At 41.7% G+C, this 24,295-nt stretch overlaps 1 protein-coding gene across 5 annotated transcripts in view; it reads right to left on the bottom strand.

The window, feature by feature from the left end:
• Positions 1 to 24,295, bottom strand: part of LOC309534535 (BEN domain-containing protein 5-like) — a 730,363-nt gene that overhangs the window by 278,047 nt on the left and 428,021 nt on the right. For 4 of the 5 annotated variants that reach the window (XM_082226765.1, XM_082226763.1, XM_082226762.1 and 1 more), the window contains 3 exons: positions 20,448 to 20,596; positions 19,665 to 19,878; positions 9,301 to 9,491 (listed from right to left, as the gene is read on the bottom strand). The exons of the other annotated variant lie outside the window; for it this stretch is intronic. In XM_082226765.1, the coding sequence (XP_082082891.1) occupies positions 9,334 to 9,491; positions 19,665 to 19,878; positions 20,448 to 20,596 (521 nt within the window). In that variant the 3' untranslated portion in view covers positions 9,301 to 9,333. Of the gene's footprint in view, positions 1 to 9,300; positions 9,492 to 19,664; positions 19,879 to 20,447; positions 20,597 to 24,295 lie in introns of those variants that run through there. 5 annotated transcript variants of the gene reach the window in all.

Below are 24,295 nucleotides of genomic sequence, written 5' to 3'. Positions count from 1 at the left end.
CAAGTTTGTTGCCTTGATCAAACAGCATGTCTTCATCTAGGCCAACATTTTGTTTCCAGTACAAAAGAGGCCAACCAAATTTATCTGGCAAACGTATGAGGTAGGCATGAGGTCACCAACATACCACTGATGCAGCCCTGAGCATCTAGAATTCCGAGACAATGTCTCTGAACATGAAAGTTTAATTTAGATAGAATGACTAACAGGAGAGGCTTCCAGTGACAAGTCTGGGATGGAACAGAGAAGAGATGGGTGGAACTGTAAGGGAAGTGTGGTGGGAATGGACAGGATGAATAGGGCTTACTGCATCCCCAGTTTTGGGATGAATCACCCAGAACTGCTTTCTACAACAGCAGCTGTGTGACCCAATGCAAGAAGAATGAGGAAAATCAACTTGGGAAGATGGATGATGGCAACAAATTACAAATTAAAGGGAAAATAATAATCAGGCATCCAGCAAAGGGACATTAATTACATTTCAAAAAGCAACATTCATAATTAATTTTCTGATGCCCTTACAAATAGGAACAAGCTGAGACAGTGGTTTCACCATGTTTCTAAATTGCTAAATTAATTAACAGTCAATCATCACAGAGAAGATGAAGGCATCTTTCTTTGACATCATTCAGTAATCTCTAAGGAAATACTTCATTTTCTTCCCTTTTTTAATGAAAAAGGATTACAAGTTTAGGTTTTCCACCATCTACATATTTAGATCAACTTTCTCCTACAGAATTTTAGCAAATCATTCCAAAATGAATTCTCCTTCTCAATTAGCATAATTCCTCAGAGATAGGAAATCAACCAACACTGTCAAGTCATAATCAGTTCGAACATGCAAAACGTTTCATTGAGGTCAAATAACAGCTTCAGCAGTCATAGACCATTTTGTTGCTATTGTTTTGTAACTTAAAAGTCATTTGGCTTGAAAGGAGAGGGTGGTCATATAGGTGCTGTGCTGCGGAACAGATACCTGCTTGGAGTCTTACTTATTTTAGTATATTTGCATCTTGCCTTTCTTACATTACAGAGCTCACAGTAGTATACATAGTGTTTCCATGCAGTCTCCCATCCAGGTATTGGCCTGGCAAAGACCTGCTTAGCTTCAGCAAGGTAGCTCCAGCATGTGCCCTCAGACCACGCCCCCAAAAGTTTGTTTCAGCTTTGAGCAAAGCGCAAGCCAGCACATCTCTGCAGTTAAGTCTAGATTGGATTAAACCAGACAGCTGATATTAGGTTGCCTTGAGAGGGCATACACAATAGAAAGCAGGGTAAAAGCTCTTATATAAAAAGGAATTAATCAATAAATAATACAGTTCTGATAGAAGAAGTTTAACTAACTAAAGATTTAAGTCATAGCCAGTCTGTGAGAATGACATTTTAAAATTACAAAGACAAAGGACACAACTGCACTGCGGCATACAACTTCACACTCTTAGATAGTTAAGACTGAGTTCAGAGCATGTTTTAGCATTGAAACAGCAATTCCAGTTTTACTTGCTAGAATCCCTAGCATTTTTGCTATAGAATTTTTGCTACAGGGCTGTTTTATCCCCCATGCTATTTAATATCTATATGAAACTGCTGTTTGAGATCATGCAACTTTAGGGAGAAGTGTTATTGATATGTGGATCAAACACAACTCTGTTTCAGTGGCAGTGCTATAATTACTGCTTCATCATGGTTACCAATTGCATGGAGATGAACAAACTTAAACTCAAATCTAGACAAGGTGGAGGTACTGCTGGAAGGTGCTACTTCAACTGCACTGGCTTCCAGTCTGTTTCCACGTCTAATTAAAAAATGCTCATTTTGATTTTTAAAGCCCTTTATAGCTTAGGACTAAGGTAACTGATGAAACATCTGCCTCCTTGGGTAGCTACTAGAGATTGTCTTCCATAGAGGGCTTCCTGGGGTATCCCCACCTTCTGATGGGAAGGAAGTGGTTCCTAGAAAGAGGTGGTGGCGGCGCTGATGTGTTTCCACAGCTTACAAATAACTTTAAATTTACATTGTTGTTGTTTAGTCATTTAGTCGAGTCTGACTCTTCATGACCCCATGGACCAGAGCACGCCAGGCACTCCTGTCTTCCACTGCCTCCCGCAGCTTGGTCAAACAAAAATTTACATTAATCCTATTGTTTTATCCTTTTTATACTTCAGCAATAATAATAATAATAATAATAATAATAATAATAATAATAATAATAATAATTTATTATTTATACCCCGCCCATCTGACTGGGTTTCCCCAGCCACTCTGGGCAGCTTCCAAAAGAATATTAAAATACTGTGATACATCAAACATTATGGCTTTTAGGTTTTTATATTTTTGTTTTTACATTTTTTTCTAAACTGTGTCGGAAAAATAATTGAAGGGCCAGACAAAAATACAATAAATAAAACTGTAAGAAGCAGCTAGTCTTCCATCGCATCTCACCATCTACGCAAAGATCAGACCTACATATGTACCGTAAGTAGCCTAAGAGTACATCCTGTTCACTCTAAGTATAATCACACAGCAAATTCCAGCTGCTGGAAATTTGGGTATGTGTAGCAGTGTCTATGTGGAAGTTCACTGAAGAGTGGAAAGAACTGCCACAATTTTGCTGTGCCACACTAACCGAAAGGCTGTCATAGCAGCAGCCTCTCTGTAGGACTGTGTCCTCTGCAGAGTTAAGCGGAAGTAGAATTTGATCAAGTATAAGGAAAACTCTCATTCAAAGCAAGTGGCACATCCATTTCTCAAAGGAAAGAAGTCAGTGACCAGCCATGTAAAATTTCTTGTTGAATAATTGTTCCAATTTTAAAATCTAAGTCATTTTTCTTCCTATTAGAAAGCCTGGGGAGAAGAGTCTTTTGAAATATCTGAGATGGTAAAATTTAAAAATTAGCTACTGAGCATGAAGTATGCAATAATTGCTCTTCATAACATTTTTATTGCCTCTACATTCTTTGAATTATTGCTTTAAACTGCGCTGTGCCATTACGATGAAAAAAATGGTATCAATAAAGTATGTGTGATTGATGTTAAGATTTTATCACTCTAAGACTATGAAAATCGGAGGCATGCCAAAGTAAAACCATTTTTCATGACATTTCTTCTTAATTCATAGCAATAATGATACCCACGCATTTCATTTACCAGGGTGTTTTGGGCAAGTGGTTATGCCCACATCGAAATCCATACATCCTATGATTTTGCGTGCCATTATATATGCAGTTTGAGTTTTAAGAATTACTTTGCTTCGAAGATGTTGTGCACCGTGTCTTACATTCTTACTGAAAGTAAACACTGAATCTTTGACCAAAAAAAAAGTTAATGAATTCTTAAATACTTATTTAACATATATTAGTTATGGGTAAGAAATTCACACAGCTCTCAGCGTGAGGTCAATTCAGTGGCATGAGAGTAAAGAAATGACTGGGAAGTGGCTCCCACTTTGCTAGAGAAGTGTGTACACACACACACGGGATCCTAATGCCTGCCCACACACATTACTTCCAGGAGTGTTTTGATTAGGGACTTCTCATGGACTATAGTATTAAAAAACACGCAAGCTGACACTCTAAAGAGCAATTGCACTGTACTGAAAGGTGTACCAGGAATCCAATGTGGTCCAGGGATCATAAGTTGCTTACCCCTGTAAAGAAGCATGAGGAACAACATACTAACACTTACAAACAGAAACCAAGATACAACCCTGAATAGCTCCAATGGCAAAATATATATTAGCATCATTGTTTACGGAAAAACTCATTGTATTTCTCCCTAGCTCTTTCACAATTCCTCTTTCTTATAAATGGACACCCAAATGGGAGAAAAACGAAGACACCAAATGGAAATTCAATGTTATAATGATTAATGTCCATGGTGTGAAAGTGAAGATGTCAAACCCCATGCCAGAAATCCACCAAATATACCAGCAACATCATAGTCTAAAGAAGCCCTTTTTGAGATTTCCTGTATCACCACCCACCACCAGGAAAAAAACCACGTGTGCCAGAAGTACTTTATTTTGAACCAGGCCATGGATATTATGAATTATAGCAACAATGTTTAAAATATCAGGCTCAACAACTCTTCTGCAACCATAATGCTCCTCACGTTCAGGGGAAATAAAGAGACCCCAATGATATCCAGTATATCTGACATCTAGTACCCCACTGATATCCAGCAATATCTCTTTCCTTGCATATTAACAGATTTGGACTTGCATTTTGAAAAATCAACTCAGCACTTGCATAAGCCCATGATTCCCAGCCTAAACAGAACAGGTTATTTGCCACTGGGATGTGGGATTCCACAGGCCCATTCCCTGATTGTAAATCACACATTTGCAGCATTGTAATCCCAAATTATCTCAGGAAGGTAACACCCTAAAGTGGTGGCATACAAATCTTTAAAGTAAATATATGAAATTGAGCAGGAACTAGTCAAGGTTTTGAAGAATGGGTGTTGTCTAATATTTGGGACATGAGAAGCCCACATTCATTGCTCCTGCTCTGCTAAAAATCACTTCGTGCCACCACCAATCTAAGCAATATTTTCCCATTGAACTTACAGAAATGTGGCAAAGATGATTAAGGTAATTCTATGCATTCAGAAAGCTTGGTTAAAACATTTGCTTTCCTTTTAAAGAGATAAGATGTAGGTGACTAAGCAAGACACAACTGTACTTTTATTCCAAGTGCTGAAGCAAAATGCAGCACAGCAATTTTAATAGGCTTATATAAACTTCAGAAAAGCTTGAACATTTTGCAGAAATCCAGTCAACCCAGACCAGCCTTCCAGCAAGGAACTTCCAACATATAGCAACTTTTAGAAAATCAGTATCAAAATACATTATTATCCTAACTTCCCTACATACAGCTAAAACATTTGCCTGTAATAACTGAGAAAGATACCGATGAATCCTGACCAAACCTATTAAGAAAAGCTTCTTTGTATATTTCACCATCCATACACAGATGCTATATGCAACAGTTTTAATGCACGAGGCATATAGTAGAGACAACTAGGTCCAGAAAGTAAATACAATATGGAAAATTTATTGTAATAGAAGGTGGTCAACCTTGAAGATGGCCCAATTTCAATCTGGACAAAAAATCACTGGGTTTTTATTTAATAGTAAATGTAAAGTCAAGCATCCAGACTGTCAGCTACCAGTTGCCCAAATATACAATGTTTTTTTTAAAAAAAGAACCTGATTGCGCCATCAAGTGGACAGAAAGCATTCTCCAGTGGGTACGCTGCCTGTTGGAACTCCAGAATGGCAGCAACTGTGGACAAAGACATATCAGAAATCCTCTTCCATTGCACACTTTCTATTCTTCCACATGCTCTTATCATCTAGAAATAAGGATGTAGGGGTGGGGGGTGGGGACAGGAAGTGCAGGAATGTGTATCTCAACATGTCTAAACTTTTACACATTAATCTAAAATACATTTTTAAACGTCTTTCACAAAAATGGCTTGTTTTACTTATTTAATAAGATTTATATACTGCTTAATCATTCATAAGCTCTAAGCTGCTTACATAGAATATAAAGATTCATTCATTGTATCAAAAATATTGATGAACTGAACATCAAAACCAAGTTAACTGAAAAAACTATCAAAATATAAAACAGGCAGTTGTTAGAAATTATATGTAAACATTACTTGTTTGGGTTGGCTCACATGAATCTGTAGCAGGTGCCCAATCCAATCTAGTGACCAGTTCCTAGACCACTGTGACCAAGCTATTCTAGCCCAGAAGTGGCTGCAACTGTCGTACAAACCAAAGCTGAAAAAAGGTGCTCCTAGCTATCGAGGCTACTGGGGCCTCTAATTATGGCACTAGATCCAGAGCACCCCCAAACTGTGTGCCTGATCCTTCGGGGAAGTGCAACCCTGTCCAGGGCAGGCCATTTCTCAGAATTTTAAGATGCTCAACCCTGCAAACAATTTCCTGGAAGTAGACAAACTTGCATAGGACTGCAGTGTTAACCCTCAAAACCACTCTTTGTATTGTTTGTACTGTTGCAGGCGGCAGAAATCAAGAAGGTAAATACATTCACAGACAAAAACACACTAGTTAAACCATGAATTATGAGTGGTGTATTAAGCCACAAATTAGTGTGGTGCCTGCGTGCTCCAGTTGCATGGACTTCAGCAGTTCTACTGTCGTTTTCTGTTCTAGTCATTCCAGGAAACTGTGGTTTAACCTCCTGACCCACAAATTCTCATTTTCAGTCCCTAGTATATAGAAAAAGTACGGTATATACAATCCTATGGAAGGTTATTCACAAGAAGCTCCACTTACAAGGCTTACTCTATAGTAAGTGTACTTAAGATAGCTGCCATAGGCTATTAATGTAACCCAATGGGTTAAGTCCAGTTGTGGATTTATTTGCTTCAGATGACGCCTCTGCTAAGAGAAAGGGAAGGCAAAACAACTCACTCATCCTCCTTGCAACAGATTCAACTTGTATTTTCAACACATTTTTTAATAAAAAAAATTATCAGAGTTTGGATTGTTTTTCAAATAGATCAAACGCAGATTATATACAAGTATAGTCCAGTGCCCTCATTAAAGGGATTTGTTTGCTTGTCTCTCTGCCCATCAAATTATTCCATCCCAATCATGTAGTTTTGTTTACACTATTATGAAAATGCACACCTTCCCCAAAGATAATCTTAAAAAATGCAGAGCACACACAACTTGGAAGTACAATAGATGAGAAGAAAAGAAAGATGCTTACTCAAACCTTCTTTGTAAAATATACACAATAAAGAAAGTGATCTATATGTTAGTTTCCAAATAATTTGAATCGCCTAGTTTTACAAATTTAGAATGAGTATGTCCTCCTGTGGAAATCCTGTTCTTATGCACACTTAACTATGACTGACTTCCCGAAGTTGACAGGACTCACTTTTCAGTCAATATGCATAGGGTTGTATTGTCAATAGTTGCTTTATAAAATAAGACACAGAAGTTTTTAAAAATGATGCTTTCATCAATGACAAATAGGACCAACACACACTCCTTCACTTTTCTAAAGCTCTAATGAGAAAGCCAGTGTTTCCATCGCTTATAGTTCCATAGTTGATTTATAGAGACTAATAGTACATCTTAGCTTTTTCTATTACACTACATTAGAATCAGAATCAGAAGAATCTTTATTTGCATCAGCCACTAGCCATAGCAATAAAATAAAATAAAATGTTCTGAAGATAGAGGTAAAAACTTAACTATACAAAATACATTATGGAGGTTTACATCAATAATAAAATAATAGATCTTATTGTACGGTAATTGCTTCCACTAAAAACCTTGCAGTTTTTGCTGTCACCTGATCATCTTGATCTGCTAAAAGAAAGGACACAGTAGCAATGGTTGAGTGACCTAGCATGGACAGGGGTAGTAACCTCACGCCTCAAATCTTTATAAAGAGTGCAAGCCAGAAGACATGAGCCACTGATTCAATGCTGCCATCTCCACATGGACAGAACCATTTTTCCAGTGGAATTTTTTGAAACAGATGCTCAAGTACAGCTGAAGGCTGTATATTCAATCTTGCGAAAGTGAAAGTGTAACTGTATTTTGGAATTGTTACACTTTGCAAATAGGGTGCCAAAGTGTCAAAATGACTAAGTGGAAAATAATCATACTATGGAAAAATGGCCAAATTATTCTGTCATTCGATATCATATAGGCACTGTCTAATTAAATTATTTGCTTTACTGAAGCCCAGTGTTAATAACTGTTGTGGTGATAAACCAGAAAAGTAAAGCTTTGGGTTGACAATTTTAGTCCAAGCGCTCTCATGACAATCTTGCAATACTAAGGATAGTATACCAGTGGGGTTTAAATTTAGGTGAAGCCAATAATTAAACGTCCTACACAAAATCTGCAATTCAACAGAGGGGAGATTAGCCTCTAAGCACAATGAAGCATTTGGAACACAGGATGGAAGAGAGGAAAAATTGCCTTAGGAACTTAGATTGAACAGCTTCTGTAGATACAAGGCATGTTCCTGTCCAAATCTGAGCCCCATATAATAACTGTGCTAGGGGTTTACTTTTAAATTAAACAATAATAACTGTGCTAGGAGTTTAGTTTTAAACACAAGTGCTGACAGTATGTGATTGCCACTTTTTGTATGGAAAAAGCGTGTCAGAATGTTGGCACTTTGAGGTTTTCCTTTGCATATTTCTGATGTGCTCCCCATGACCCTGCTGACTGGAAAGTAAGGACGAGGTATTTAAAGACTTAGGGACAAGGGTGGTGCTGTGGTCTAAACCACAGAGCCTAGGGCTTGCCGATCAAAAGGTTGGCGGTTCGAATCCCCACGATGGGGTGAACTCCCGTTGCTCGGTCCCTGCCCCTGCCAACCTAGCAGTTCAAAAGCACGTCAAAGTGCAAGTAGATAAATAGGAACCGCTCCGGTGGGAAGGTAAACAGCATTTCCGTGTGCTGCTCCGGTTTGCCAGAAGTGGCTTAATCATGCTGGCCACATGACCTGGAAGCTGTACGCCAGCTCCCTCAGCCAGTAAAGCGAAATGAGCGCCGCAACCCCAGAGTCGGCCACGACTGGACCTAACGGTTAGGGGTCCCTTTAAATATTGACTTTAACTTGTTTGATCAACTAATTATCCATATACCATCTATGGGCCCTATAGTTTCTTGAAAACACCATTACTTTAGTTTTCTTGTAATTCAACCAGCTGTTCTCTGAAGAAACACAAAGCCATTAGACTACATGGCCTCCAGGAATAACTGCAACATACGTACTAAACAGGAACCACAGCTCAAATACAACATTTTGCAGATAAAATATAGTTTTTCCCCTCTTTTAAACTGAACAAATCAATTTTGGGCACAATCTAGATCATACGTGCTCTGGAACAATCATACTGACTTTAATGTTATCTACTCTAAAAGGCTTGCATTCCAATAAAACATTATGAAAAAGCATGAAGATGTTTAGTTCATTAAAGGAAACAAGTCAACTAAAAAGAAAACTGTTTGAAAAGTACTTTGTGAATGAAGTATCTTTATTCCACGGAGCAATAGAATGACAATGTAGTATATAGGTCTGGGACTTGCAAAATGATCTGCCACAGGCTGAACCACAGTCAGCATGTCACTTTCCTTGAAAAACTAGGGAATTTGATTCTATTTTGCTGTAGTACTTAGACGAATAGTTTCTCAAAACTGTTTAAAAATAAGCCAGTATTTCATAATACAATCCACACCAAAAGGTCACTTTAGCCCATCACCCCAACACCATGAAATCAAGACCACCACCAGAGTAAAACACTAATACTTTATTAAAAATTCAAAATTTATTGCAAATTATATTTTGCTTCTCTCCTTTCTTCATTTTTACATGATTTATTGATATCCATGATTTTTTCACAAATGTACTTGTTGACTTTGGAGAGTCTCTGTGCAATTTCAGTTTCGTCCACAGTTTCTTGTGCTATCCTGTCATACAAACATTCTGAAATGAAAAAAAAATGGCATTAAGAATGACACCTCAACAAATGTAAAACACAGCCGATGTGACTGAGCAAGGTAACAGGCACATGCAAAAAATTTGGCTTATGCACATGGTTTTGTGCATGCAGATCTCTGGATCATGAACAAAATAATGTACAATAATACTTCTGGCTACATTTTAATACTGCAGTGTGAAATGTTTCTGGTTGATTTGTAGTTTGGATCATAGGCTACTAATCACAACCCAACATTTAACTCCATTAAAATTAAAGGCTATAATCATATGCACACTTCTCCATAGAACACTTCTGAGTAAACAGGTTTAGGATTACACCAAAAATGCATATAGCATTATTTGACCATTATCTAGCACATATTTACACTTTCTAGCTCTGAGGTCTTGTTTTCTAGGCTAAACATTTCCACTATATCACACAACCATGGCCACATGAACAAACTCCAGAGAAAAATCTATGTTTCTCAATGTTCCCTTTGCTGCTGCAGATAGCAGGTTCCCTAGTCATTTCCAACAAACGTTCCCACTTTTTCAGATTTTGTTTTCCTGAATCACACTAACATTGGTAGTCTGAAGAAGTGGAAGCTGACCTATGCTGAACATATAAGTGATGCGTTATTCCAGCAGCAGCACACTTCTGTGATAGACAAAGAACTATGAAGCCTCCTCTGGTGGACTTTTGAGGTGCTCTAAAAGCATTAATTGAAGTAGGGTTACATTGGCCAACATATTCTATTGGAAAAAGAGCACACAAGGTGTAGTCAAGAGATACTTCCAAGCAATGTAGCTGCATCTTTAATGTCCAAGGTAGTTGAAGGCAGCAGGCTGAAAGAGATGAGGATATAATCCAGAAACTATAAAGCCATGGTAATCTTTGGAAGGAATAAATGGGTTGCAAAATAGCCTGGTTACAAAGGCACAACTTTAAAAGGGCGAGCCCTGCTACTCTTAGCACTCCATATAATCTCTCTCTCTCTCTCTCTCTCTATATATATATATATATGTGCTTTCGTAGATTTTCACGGGTACAGGAATGCAGGTTTTGGTGTCTTCGGGTGTCTTCCCGTGTAAGAGTCGGGGTGTCTGTGCGACGTTTCGACGAGGTCTCACTCGTCATCTTCAGGCTGGTGCTTTCGGCTTCTTGTTACTGGAACAAGAAGCCGAAAGCGCCAGCCTGAAGATGACGAGTGAGACCTCGTCGAAACGTCGCACAGACACCCCGACTCTTACACGGGAAGACACCCGAAGACACCAAAACCTGCATATATATATATATATATATATATGCTTTCGTAGATTTTCACGGGTATAGGAATGCAGGTTTTGGTGTCTTCGGGTGTCTTCCCGTGTAAGAGTCGGGGTGTCTGTGCGACGTTTCGACGAGGTCTCACTCATCATCTTCAGGCTGGTGCTTTCGGCTTCTTGTTACTGGAACAGAGCAGAGTCTGGTGTTTGAGTTCCTATAAATACTGTTGAGGGGTGTGGTGTATAGCCTCCAACGTTCTGGGTAGAGAGGAAGTTCCTAGATTAGTGTGCCTTTTCTTCTTTTGTTCCTTAATTACTTGAGGGATATCTTGGGTGATTTCATGAGTGATATTCTGAATATCACTGGGTGGGTCATTAATTACTTGAGGGATATCTTGGGTGATTTCATGAGTGATATTCTGAATATCACTGGGTGGGTCATTAAGTGTAGATTAGATTGCTAAAGCTCTCGTGTCTTGACCTCTTGAGCTTGTGAAGAGTTTTTCTGAGAAGATGGCTGTGCTGCATTTAGACTCTTACACGGGAAGACACCCGAAGACACCAAAACCTGCATTCCTATACAAAACCTGCATTCCTATACAAAACCTGCATTCCTCACCTCTACGGGGAGGAAACCTTCCAGCTGACAAGAACCTACGAGAAACTAGAAATCCGAAGAGCCACCATCTTATGTGATCTCCTGTTCCTACGCAACTGCCGAGACAACAACTTAACTCCCACATGCTTCCAACTTAAATTCCACTCTAAAACCCCAGCTACCGAAAGGATCCTGAAACGAACTGAACTATCCCTAATCAGAAACGAAATACATAAGAAAAGATACCTACTAAACCAAACCAACAAAGATCTGCTCACTCTTCACCTCAAACTATGCAACAAAATCCACCCTGCACTCTGGGACAAATGCAAACAACTAGCCGTCTGGAGAGCTGAAACTGAGACCTCACATAAGACAGACAGACACACCAACAAACTCTACAAACTAGAAAAACGCCAGAAGCCCAGCCACCCTCCACAACAACCCATGAAACAAACAGTACATAACATATCAAACAGGATCCTCACCCCAACTGAAACCAAAGTACTCTCCAAAGGTTTCAACTTTGCAGTCGCCCCGAGACGCATCCCCACGGAAAACATCATATGCGGAGTCGAAGCTAGCCTGACCAAAATCGACCCAGATGAAGCCAATAAAATCAGACTTGAAGTCACCAACATCCTCTGCTCCAGCAAACCACCCAGAAGCAATTTACACAAAGAAGAACAGAAAGCACTCACCAACCTGAGGAAAGACAACAACATAATCATTCTCCCAGCAGACAAAGGCAACGCCACTGTTGTGATGAACACATCGGACTACCAAGCAAAACTATCAAATCTACTCCAAGACCCTACCTACCAACCTATAAAAACAGATCCCACCACCTATCTGGAAAAAACCACCAAATCCAAAATAAAAGCCTCTCCTATCAGTGAAGAAATCCAGCTAAGAATCATCCCCAGAGAAAAATCATCCAGATGCCCCAAACTCTACGGTCTCCCCAAGATACACAAAGAAGGAACACCACTCAGACCAATAGTCAGCTCCATAGGCTCACCTCTACAAAATCTCGCTAAATTTCTCGCTAAGCAACTTCAGCCCTATGCAGAATCCATCGCTTCACACGTTACTAACTCCTTCCAGTTCATAGAAACAATAAAGAAACAATACCTACATCCCGATGACCTACTTGTGAGCTTCGATGTTGTATCTCTCTTCACTCAAGTGCCCATTAATGAAGCCTTGACAGCCATTCAAAACAAATACAACCCCCCCAAATACATCCTGGACCTGACCAACCACTGCCTAACCAACACGTACTTCATCCACAATGGACAAAGATACAAACAGATAGAAGGAGCACCCATGGGATCACCCCTCTCACCGGTCATCGCAAATCTGTACATGGAACACTTTGAAACCAATGCTTTAGACAAGTCAGAACACAAACCCAAACTTTGGCTCAGATATGTTGACGACACCTTTGTAATTTGGCCACACGGAAAAGAAAAACTAGATAGCTTCCTCACACATCTCAACAGCCTACACCCCAAAATACAATTCACTATGGAAATAGAAGACAACAACCAACTCCCCTTTCTTGACGTCCTAATCTACAAAAAACCTGATGGCTCCCTAGGACACACTATCTACCGGAAAAAAACACACACCAACCGTTACTTACATGCACAATCACACCACCACCCTGCACAAATAAACTCCGTAGCCAAGACTCTCATCTCCAGAACCAAACGCCTGGCTGACAAAGACCACTTGACAACTGAGTTACAGAATCTCTCAAATGTGTTAATCGCCAATGGATACCAGAAAAACAGGGTTACAAAGCTAATCCAAAAAGAAACACCCCCCAAAAACCAAGACACAGAAGAAAACAATGGCATGGCCCTCCTTCCTTATATCAAGGGCACTACAGACAAAATCAGCAAAATCCTCCATAAACACAATATCAAAACAGCCTTCTGCACCAACCAAAAAATAGCCAATATCCTCAGAAACCCAAAAGACAAAATCCAGCTGGAAAACCAAGGGGTCTATGAAATACCCTGCAAAGTCTGCCCAGCCACGTACATTGGACAAACAAACAGACGAATAAATGCACGTATCGCAGAACACAAGAATGCCGTCAAAAAAGAAGAAAAAACTTCCTCTCTTTTCCAACACATGAAAGAAACAGGACACGAAATTAATTTTGCAGATTCCAAATTGCTCTTTAACATGGAACATCACCACAAGAGAATAATCATGGAAGCCATCGAGATAGAGAAACACCCTCACAACATGAACAAGCGTGACGACACGTCCCGCCTGCCAGACATCTGGAAATTAGCCCTCCCCACAAAAACCGACACCAGAACCAGAGGCACACAGAACGCCGTCACCAATCAACCACACCAGACCCAAACCCAGACCCTCTCCACAGACATATTACAGACTCCATCCAGCAACCAAACTATAGTGGCACCTCCGGATGCTGCACCCCCCTGCAATCCCTACACAGATCTGGCTGGCACAAGGCACAAAACCATAGCTCGCCCCTATACACGAAGCCAAGCCAGAGCACAACTAAATGCAGCACAGCCATCTTCTCAGAAAAACTCTTCACAAGCTCAAGAGGTCAAGACACGAGAGCTTTAGCAATCTAATCTACACTTAATGACCCACCCAGTGATATTCAGAATATCACTCATGAAATCACCCAAGATATCCCTCAAGTAATTAATGACCCACCCAGTGATATTCAGAATATCACTCATGAAATCACCCAAGATTTCCCTCAAGTAATTAAGGAACAAAAGAAGAAAAGGCACACTAATCTAGGAACTTCCTCTCTACCCAGAACGTTGGAGGCTATACACCACACCCCTCAACAGTATTTATAGGAACTCAAACACCAGACTCTGCTCTGTTCCAGTAACAAGAAGCCGAAAGCACCAGCCTGAAGATGATGAGTGAGACCTCGTCGAAACGTCGCACAGACACCCCGACTCTTACACGGGAAGACACCCGAAGACACCAAAACCTGCATATATATATATATATATATATATATATATATATATATATATATATATATATATATAAAAACACACACACCCATGGTGGAAAAGTGGCAAAAAATATAGCCACTGGTTCTTACTATTGCTGTAATGGCTTCCAAACTGATTAAACAACTTCTGCTTTGCCTAGTATTTTCCCCACCAGCAATTTATTGCTTCATATGGTAGAAAACCATGGAGATTCACTTAATTAACAAGTTTTATAGCATTGTTAATGTACCATATTAAAGTTATGACAATTAAACATTCTATACCCTTTTCAGTTTCCTCTGACACCTTTCAGAAGTTTTAGAAAAGGTTATTTTTCAGTGACAGGGTTTACAATGTTTGCATAGCATACTTTTTAATAACTTCCTTAAAATAAACTACACAACAGGGACTACTAAACAGCAAGACATATTAGCCCCATTAAGGCTTTATTCCATTTTTAAAAAAGATGTATTTTAAGGAAGCTATTCTAGGACCAGAGAATAAAAGTAAAAACCACATCAAACATGGATTTTACGAGCTCTCATCTTGAAATGCAAAAATTTTTGGACAATGAAAAATATATTTAAAATCCTAGTTATAATCTAAGCTGAAAAGGGTAGCTGCCAATATGCATTAAAATGAGGTCTGAAAGAGCTGGCGGAAGAAACGTGGCTAAAAATGGTGTTCTAATTTAAAGACTGATGGATGAACTGTGATCAAGGAAAACTACCTCCCACCCCTTCTTCAGTACCAGAACACTGAATATTTGAACTGAAAAACAAGGCACAAACACACAGAGAGGGAAATTCAAGTTATTACTGTGCATTATTGAAATCTACCCATGCTGGCTGTTGCTGTTTTATTTCCAGCATGATTCCCAGATGAACCATCATCCCAACGTTAAAATCCATCTCACAGTCTTGCCAGTGAGGGGGAAAAACCAGTACAATAAACCTTGATGTGCACACAGATCTGGTCTAAGTGCATTGTTGCATCACTGCCTACAGACATAACCCTGATGATTAGCAATGAGTGTGAAAGTTCCACTGATTTTACTAAAATTTCCTAGACACAAAATAGCCTGTGCAGGATCATAAGTTTAGAATGGAGTTGTTAAGCTGTTGCAGATTGTTGAGCGACAACTCTGCAGACTTCAGCTGTTCCTAGGGTTTAAGGAGCCACAAAGTCAGCTTCCCTGAACACTACTAATTTTACTCATTCCCAGAACATTGGCTTGAAAGCCCAGGAACACAAGACAGCTGATTAACTAAGCCTGATGCTGCCCCATAACTAAAAATATTTTGGGAGAAAGGAAAGAGCTCCTAGCTATTGGGCACAACAGGATTATCTCTAGCAGCACAGGAAGATGTCTTATAGTCTACCAAGTGAGACAGTGGGTTCATATAGCTCAGTACTCTTCACAGTGAACACTGCTGAGCTGCTGCCAGTCAGACGGGTGTCTTTTCCAGCCCTACCCTGAGACAGCAGAGAGTCAACCTGGGCTCTTCAACCTGCATTCAAAGCATTTGCTATGCCACTGAGCTACAGCCCTTCTCCATGCTCATTTCTGCTCCTTCTCAGTAGCACTTGGAGCATCTCAATTTTTTTCTTTCCTTGATTGAAAGCAGTTTCTGCACCACTCCAAGTTAACTTCCTCTTCATAAGAGCTGCTCCAGTAGCATCATTGGTTTCCATGCCAATGATAACCTGGCTTACAGTCTTGCAGTGCTGGTGTGAGGACCAGCCTTGTCCACGTGGTTTCCTCAAGTGCTACAAGGAGTTGCCATGCACATATATCTGTGTCCCTGGTTAACAGATGAAGTGGGGCTTGCCCTCTCTTGTACTATGCATTGAATTGGACGTGCATAATACTTAGTGAATCCACTTGTTTTCTTAAGCTACCGAGAACTGATATTTATAGCCTTATGCATCATTTAGATAGTACCAGACTTAGATGATGTGAAAAGAATGTTTGAGGGTTCCTTGTGATTATGTATTCTCTTTCAGTGATATAAAGAAGTGATCATGCTATACATGGATACACATCAAGACATGGTACGTGGGAACAAGGCTAACATAAAAAGTCAATTTGGCACGGCCAAGGAGAAATCTGAATACATGTAGTAGAGATGCCCTCCAAATGTTGCCAGACTACGATTTCCATGATAGGCCCAGGCAGGTCAGAGATGATGGGAGCTGTAGTCCAGCAACATCTGGAGGGTCACAGGTTTCCTATCCCTAATATAAAGTATGCAGGTCAGAATATATAAGGTATACCTAAATCCCATTGAAATTAGACCCTACATATTCAATCCTAGGCATACGTTTTAAGGAGTAAACTTCACTGAATACAATAGGATTTGCTTCTGAGTACGCATACATAGGATTGTACAATTAAGCACATTAATCGTACAATTAAGAACATTAATTACTTAAGTTGCATCTATTTCAATGCATTTTTAACTGGGTTTATTTTTCTCTGGATTGCAACCAAATTTGAAGAAGCTTTGAAACATAGTTCCTTGATTGAAAAAGATAGTTAGACATGCATACTCTTTTACCATTTCTAAAGGTGCTGTCAAACAAAATTTCATATTAGTTTTATTTTCAGAAGCAGGGATTTTCATTCAAATGCCAGATTAAGTATGGCAATGCCTTTCTACTTATCAAACTGCCTTAAGGTGTCTATTTTCCTCTTTAAAATGGATTGCAGATCCTCTGTCTGCATTTTGAATGAAAATTTGGAGATTAGAGAAGTGGAAGGCTTTATATCGACATATATTTTTGTATGTATGTAGCTATACTCTTTTTTTGTGTGTGAGAGAGAATATCTTAACAAAGTCTCAGTGCAATGATTGATTAAAGGTGTCCTCATACGCTCAAGATCCACTGGTTGAGGGCCAGGTGCTAGTAGAACACATCACTGCCATGACAGACACCCTAGTGAAAATATCAAATACATCAACAGAATGGCTAAAACAGGGCAGAGCTACGACCTACAATTCTCCAGACTACAGACATGGCCCCATCAACAGCTGAACATTATATCATGCCCAGACATGATGCAATTTTCCTCCCACTGACCTAGATGGGGAGGGGTGGGAAACGAAAAATAGTCCATGAAGGTAAAGGTAAGGTAAAGGACCCTGGATGCTTAAGTCCAGTCAAAGGCGACTATGGGGTTGTGGCGCTCATCTCACTTCCAGGCCGAGGGAGCCAGTGTTTGTCCACAGACAGCATGACTAAACAGCTACTGGCGCACGGAGGACCGTGACAAGTGCCAGAGCGCATGGAAACGCCGTTTTCCTTCCCGCCGCAGTGGTACCTATTTATCTACTTGCACTGGCGTGCTTTCGAACTGCTAGGTTAACAGGAGCTGGGACAGAGCAACGGGAACTCACCCCATCACAGGGATTCGAACTGCCGACTTTCTGATCAGCAAGCCCAAGAGGCTCAGTGGTTTAGACCACAGTGCCACCCACATCTCTTTTGTCGTCATATGACAGGCCATATGACACAGTGTAACTCAGCACCCAATCACAGCACACTACCACTAGCATATAAACCCAACACAGGGGGAGCACAACTTGGTCTGGAAACCAAGCCTTGGGAGGAATGGTTGAGGGAATTGAGTATGTTTAGCCTGCTAAAGAGGAGACATTGTATCCATCTTCAAATATCTGAACAGATGTCACATGGCAGATGGAGCAAGCTTCTTTTCTCCTGCTCCAGAGGACTCAAACCAATAACTTCATGTTACAAGAAAGGAGATTCCGACTAAACATCAGGAAGAACTTTCTGACAGTAAGAGCTGTCCCACAGAGGAACAGACTCCAATGAAAGGTGATGGACTTTCCGTCCTTGAAGGTTTTTAAGGAGAGGTTGAATAGCCATCTGTCATGTATGATTTAGATGAGATTCCTGCATCACAGGGGGCTTGACTAGATAACCCTCATTCTGCACAGACCACAAGAAAGGTCCAATGCATGACAAGCAGTAGACTAGGACATTTCCAGCTTTTGCTCACAGCATCCTACTTGTCCCAAGGATGTGCATACATCCTTGGAAGATTCATCACAGGCACAAAACAGATGAAGGTGTCCCTAGGATGCAGCTGGTGCCACAAGGAGAACCTGCTCTTCTGTCTATTGAGCAACTGTCATAAAGAACCTGCTTTGGCCATCCCAGAAAAGTTTTTCTCTTCCAGGGTCCACTATCCCAGATGTGCTGAGTTGAATAAAGGCTATGATTCTGCAACATGTTTTTGTTGTTGTTGTTGTTGCCGTTCGTAGGGTCGTACTCAAGTAGGATCTGGCCTCAGGATGGGACTCTGAGAGGGGAAGGAAGGAAGCCTGAAGTGGTGCTTTCAATGGTTGTTCACTCATGAGTGGGCAGGCCTATCAGGCTGCACAAGTTCGATGGTGACAGCGTGTAGTAGGCAGTCATTTGGCAAGGAAGAAGGAAAAGAGAGAGACAGAGGCCTACTGAGATTTTACTCAGCAGCGCTGGACTATCAGGCAAGAGAGCAAGGAAGGTGACTGGTCACATGGGGTGCTAGGGGAAAGGGTGGGTCAAATGGTCTGGTTGGCCCACGCAGCAGCCAGGCTATTGCTTCATGCAGTGCTCCTCCTGATTTGCTAAGGTGTGTCAAGTGGGAGGGGGGACTCCCCATCTTTCCTAGTGTGAGGTTGTACCCTGAATTTTAAACTGGCACTCCTGCCATGTAAAATGTGAGCTGTTCCACCCAGCTATGGCTCCTCCTCCATTCCTTATGCTCCTGGTATCTATGGCTGCATATGGATGGGGGCAGCATTATCTGGACTCTCCTTTTCTTCTGTCTGTGGTGCTCCAAAATGGTGGTTGTGAAGAGAGTAACTCAAGTCAAACCCCTGCCAGGAGATACCTGGTGGTCATTGATGGCTATGCCAATGGGGTTGGTGGAGTGAGGTGCTCTAACGCTGTGTGTTGGGGTATGACTCTGGCATTGTGAGTTCACTGACTCTCTCCATGTGTGAGTAGGGATAGCAATGGTCAGTTTTCAATGTATGCTAGGGGCACGTCTGTTGCTTTCCCACAATTAAAGAAAAAACTGGTTATGTGTTTCCTGCCTCTTCTCCTGGGTTGAGCATGCATAGGATATATGGGCTTTTCTGTTGGTGTAGCAATAGCATATCTCTCCTGCCCACAACAGTGTAACTGGAATGTGGAATTGTGCTGCTGAGTAATTTTCTTAAAAAAAAAAAAAAGAGGAAGAAAGATTCTCCCATTTCATCACAGCAGTATTGCATGCTCCAAGTCACGTACCTCTGACAATGCTTAATTTGTGAGGGGACAGAGGAGGTTTGGGAACGGCGTCTTTCTTTTTTTTGGTGGCGACTCCTGTGACGCTTCTGTTCTTAAGAACATCTGTTCCCCAGATCATAACCGCTAAGTTTTTTGTATACTTTGAATCCCCTTGCGTTACTTGCAGTTGGTGCCATTTCTCCTCATCTACCCAGATGCCGCTGCCAAGATGGACCTGAAGTGTAAATGGAGGGAAATGCAGTCAGTTTCCAAAAAGCAAAGAGCATCCAGATTAGTAGTGATTTGTTTAATATTTCATAAGAACCAGCCACTGATCTTAAAAAATAATACTCCTGCAATATCTCAAGGTATGAAACGTTAGAATTAACTTGAAACTGAGTTCTGCGTACATTCATGTAAACTGAAAGCAAGTTATATCAGAAAGTGAATTCATACAACCATATAGGCTCAACGATGATTGAAATACTAATCTCCAAAAGACATATACACACATAGATATCTATGAATCAGATCTAGGAGTTCTGAGTTACTTTCAAAATTTCTCACATAACTGTGTCTAACACATGGGAAGACATTCCAACTCTTCTAAAACTATGATTTTCACCAGGTGTGTGGTCTGTGAGTACATTTTGCCAAACAAATGCAAAGACCACCAGGAAAGGAAACCACAACTCAAGAAATGTCTGTGAAGGTCTTCTAGATTTCTCTTGGCCTGATATGAGTGACATGAAATTCACCTAAATTCCACATGACAAATATTTATGAAGTAGCCTCCTAAATTACCTTTCCATTCTCAAGAATATATTTGTCCATTACTGGAACAGCAGCAGGATAGTATGTTGATGTATTTGCTTCCTCACTGAAAGCATTCTGTACTTCAGGCTCAGGCTCAATGGATTCTGGCTGAACTTTTTCAAGGTCTAGTGCAGGACCTACACAGTCCAGAAAACAGCATTTGAGTATATCAGGCAGCATTAATTTAAACAGATTACACTGATTCTATAAAAAACTGGATCTAACTCAAAATCCCAGGGCTCAAAATATGTAATCCACATTCAGTACAAGGAAAGCACAACTCTATCCCAGATTAATCCAGATATGGGCAACATCCAATTGTTGTTGGCATCGGTCTGTCTTGAGAAACAATGGAGGAGTGCACATTCAGGGGTAAAGTCAACATATGGTCAGGAGCATGGATAGGCAAACTAAAGCTTGGGGGCCGGGTGCAGCCCAATCGCCTTCTCAATCTTGCCCGTGGATAGTCCTGGAATCAGCATGTTTTTACATGAGTAGAATGTGTGCTTTTATTTAAAATGCATCTCTGAGTTATTTGTGGGGCATAGGAATTCGTTCATTAGATAGATAAGATAGATGATAGATACATGATAGATAGATAGATAGATAGATAGATAGATAGATAGATAGATAGATAGTCCGGCCCCCCACAAGGTCTGAGGGACGGTGGACTGGCCCACGGCTGAAAAAGTCTGCTGACCCCTGGTCAGGAGTGAGGGTGAGGAAAGGAGGCGACACTGTGCCTCCTTCCACTGCCCCTGATCGCACTGTGGAGAACAGGAAGGTTTGATCCAGCTGAGTGATTTGCCCTGTACCCTGTACAAGCAGAGTGCGCAATCCTGCTGGGTGCTGCTTTGCAAGTGCCTTCCCTGTGGGGAACATGCTTGCAAAGCAGCACCTTGCAGCTAGCAGGATAGAATCTAGCTTGCAATCCTGCTGGGTGCTGCTTCATAAGCATATTCCCCAAAGGGGTGGTAGCAAGTGGAGGGTTCAATACTGCTGACTGCAAGGGGTCCGCTTCACTAGTGTGTTCCCTACATGGAATGTGCTGGTGAAGCAGCATGCAGCAGGATTGAACCTTCCTGCTCTCTGCAGTGCAGACAGAGGAAGGGAATGAAACACAATGTATCTCCACAGCCATGTATGGTGGGGAGGGTAGAAAATGGGCCCAGAGGCAACATGTCAAAAGGTATGTGCTATCTCCAAGCCCAATTCCCCTTCACTCATCCTGGTTGCTTCAAAAGCAGAGGGCAAGACTAAGTCTCCCTTTGCCCCCCAAAGAGCAAGTGGTTTTAGGGCAGGAGACTGGGTGCAGGGGAGAACCTTGAGGAAGTCTGCACTGCAGCCAAGAGCTCTTGGACACAGCAGCAGCTTCTGCAGAGTTGTCCTGCCTATCCCTTTCTGTAAGCTGAGCAGGAAATGCTTGCTTCCAACTCAGCTACCGTAATGATGCTAAGCCAGGGCTTTCTCTTCAATCCTTCCCTGGCTGAATGTAAAAATTCCGTAACTGGAGAACCTGAGAAGAGAATAGCTCACTCCTGTATCAACAATTCGAGGGACGGGCAAGACCTATTTCTATCTTGTAACAACAGGAGTGTGAACAGCATTCCCCTTAGTTACATACAATTCTTGCAGCATGAAGAAATAATACAGAGAACAACCAAAAATGTGGACACTAAATATTTATTTGTAAAAAGAAAAGGTTACCTCACCAGAAACCATTATGCTTTTTCTATTTGGTGGCCTTCTGCTGTTTGCTGATAATCTATATATTTGTACGTATGAAATTAAACTATTCCTAACATAGCATGACTAGTAACCTCTACCAAAACAGCAATCCACAGTACCACTAGAAAATAAATATATAAATGAGTTTCTATTCTTAGGAGCCACTGACAGAAAGCAGTAAAATTAAGAGTTTATATCTGGATAGTTTTATTTCCAAAATCAAAGCCTCTTCTAACTAGATAAACTTCACAGTGATTTCACAAACTACTAAGAGTTGCATTTACAGCACAGCGTGTTGTGAATTAGACATGCAATTCCTTTTACTGTGTTTTTGCTAATTGGTGTTGCGTGCCTAATTTGCCATGCACCATGCCTACTTTTAAAGTTTCTCTCTCTTTGTGGCTTTTGTGCTTCGGTAAGCAAGAAAGAAATTGTGCAGTAATGGGAGGTTTCTGAAAGTCAACAAAATTATCTTAACCTAGCAAACACAAGTGTGGAGTAAGGAAAATCCCTGTATCAGTGAAAAAATCTTTTCATTTGTGAGGTGTCGAACATCCAGAACTAGAATTAGAAAATAAATACAACAGTGTTAGATATTTTTTCCATAGGTTTGCTTCCTAAGTTTCTTGTGCATCATTTTTGTTGTTTCAAAGTCCCCAAGTGTAGCATTCTGGGATAAAATATTACCAAGTTATACAGTAAGATAACTTTCAGATGATACATTTAACTCATGGCAAAGACCGTGTCTAGCATTGGCCCTGTGGGACACTGTAAACAGATATTCTTGGCTACCATCACCAACAGACAGCCAGGGCAGATATATGAATCTATTAGCCAAAGGGAGGGGACTAGTAGCAGACTGTTTTTCACAATGCAGCCACATTTCTGCCCAGAGGCACCTAAAAGCTGCTGCCTGCATATGAGGCCACTAAAAGCTTGTGGCTGTACCTCACACAAGGGCTGGACGATGTTGGGTTTTCAACATATGGTGTATTGCCAGCCAACATTGCGGTTTGACGATATACAGCGATGTTGAAAAGAGCTGCAGTGGCCCCAGCTGGCAATATACTGGGTGAAACTCCTGCAGCTCTCATCGTGGAAGCTCAGGTGCTTTCACCCCAGCGCCTCACGGGCTGTGGCCAATACAGCTGGTCCAAGCCTGCTGCTCAACTGGGGGGAGGAAAGGCTCCTGCGCCCAGCTAAGCAAGCCCCAAGATCCCTTGGCCAGGCTCCGCTGGCGGCAGGAGAGCTCCAGCTCCCAGCAGAGCCAGCCCCAAGTCCCCTGCCGCTCACACTGGAGAAACAAAAACCTTGGGGCTCCTTGGCCAAGCTCCCTCTGCCTTTGCTGGCACGGGGGGGGGGGCAGCTACCTTGCCAGCTTGCCCCCCACTCCCCAAAGTCAGACCAAGCGGCAGTAGCCAAGCGCACGGAACCTGTCAGGCTCCATGTGTCTGACTGCCTTTACCTGTGCGGGTGCGCTGTCTCTCTCCTCTGGTGCGGGGTCATTCACCCCAGGAGGAATGATGCAGCCCACACTCCTGGGCGAAGTCTGCAAGGCACGTGGTGCAAAGCTACCGTATCCGTGCCTTGTGGGGAAGGGTTGCTGGAGGCTGCTGGTGAGCGCTGGGCCCGCCAGCAGCATCAAAGAGCCCCTGCACTGCCTGGCCTGCCTTCCATGGTGGGCTCCATCTTTCTGGGAGGAAAGGTGCAGCACACCCTCCCGGAGAAGGCAGCCAAGCACGGTTGGGACTCTCTCAGTTGGGAAGGGCGGGCTTCAGGCTTCTCAGCTGAGCAGCCCCATCGGGTGCAAACAGCAGCAGGGTCGGGGCTCTCTCAGCTGGGGAGGCGGAGCACTTTAACGGAGCTCCCATCCCACAGGTCAGGGGTTCCTTGAGGCGAGGGCAGCAGCTCACTCCTCAGCCAAGCAGTTTAAAGAAGCGGAGGAAGGAACGAGCGGTATCAGCCCCTTGCCGATTCAGCTCGATTCTCCCTCTGGCGGGGCAGAGTGCGATGGCGGTTTCACCAGCGGTTGAAAACAGCAACATTGAAGCCTGGGCCAGGCCTTTAATTAGACTTACAGCTCCCATGGTAGGCCCTGGGCTGCAGCA

This window comes from Podarcis vaucheri (genome assembly GCF_965113315.1).
Source record: "Podarcis vaucheri genome assembly, chromosome: 6".
Classification (NCBI taxonomy): Eukaryota; Metazoa; Chordata; class Lepidosauria; order Squamata; family Lacertidae; genus Podarcis; species Podarcis vaucheri.
This window is presented reverse-complemented; position numbering and strand designations above follow the sequence as displayed.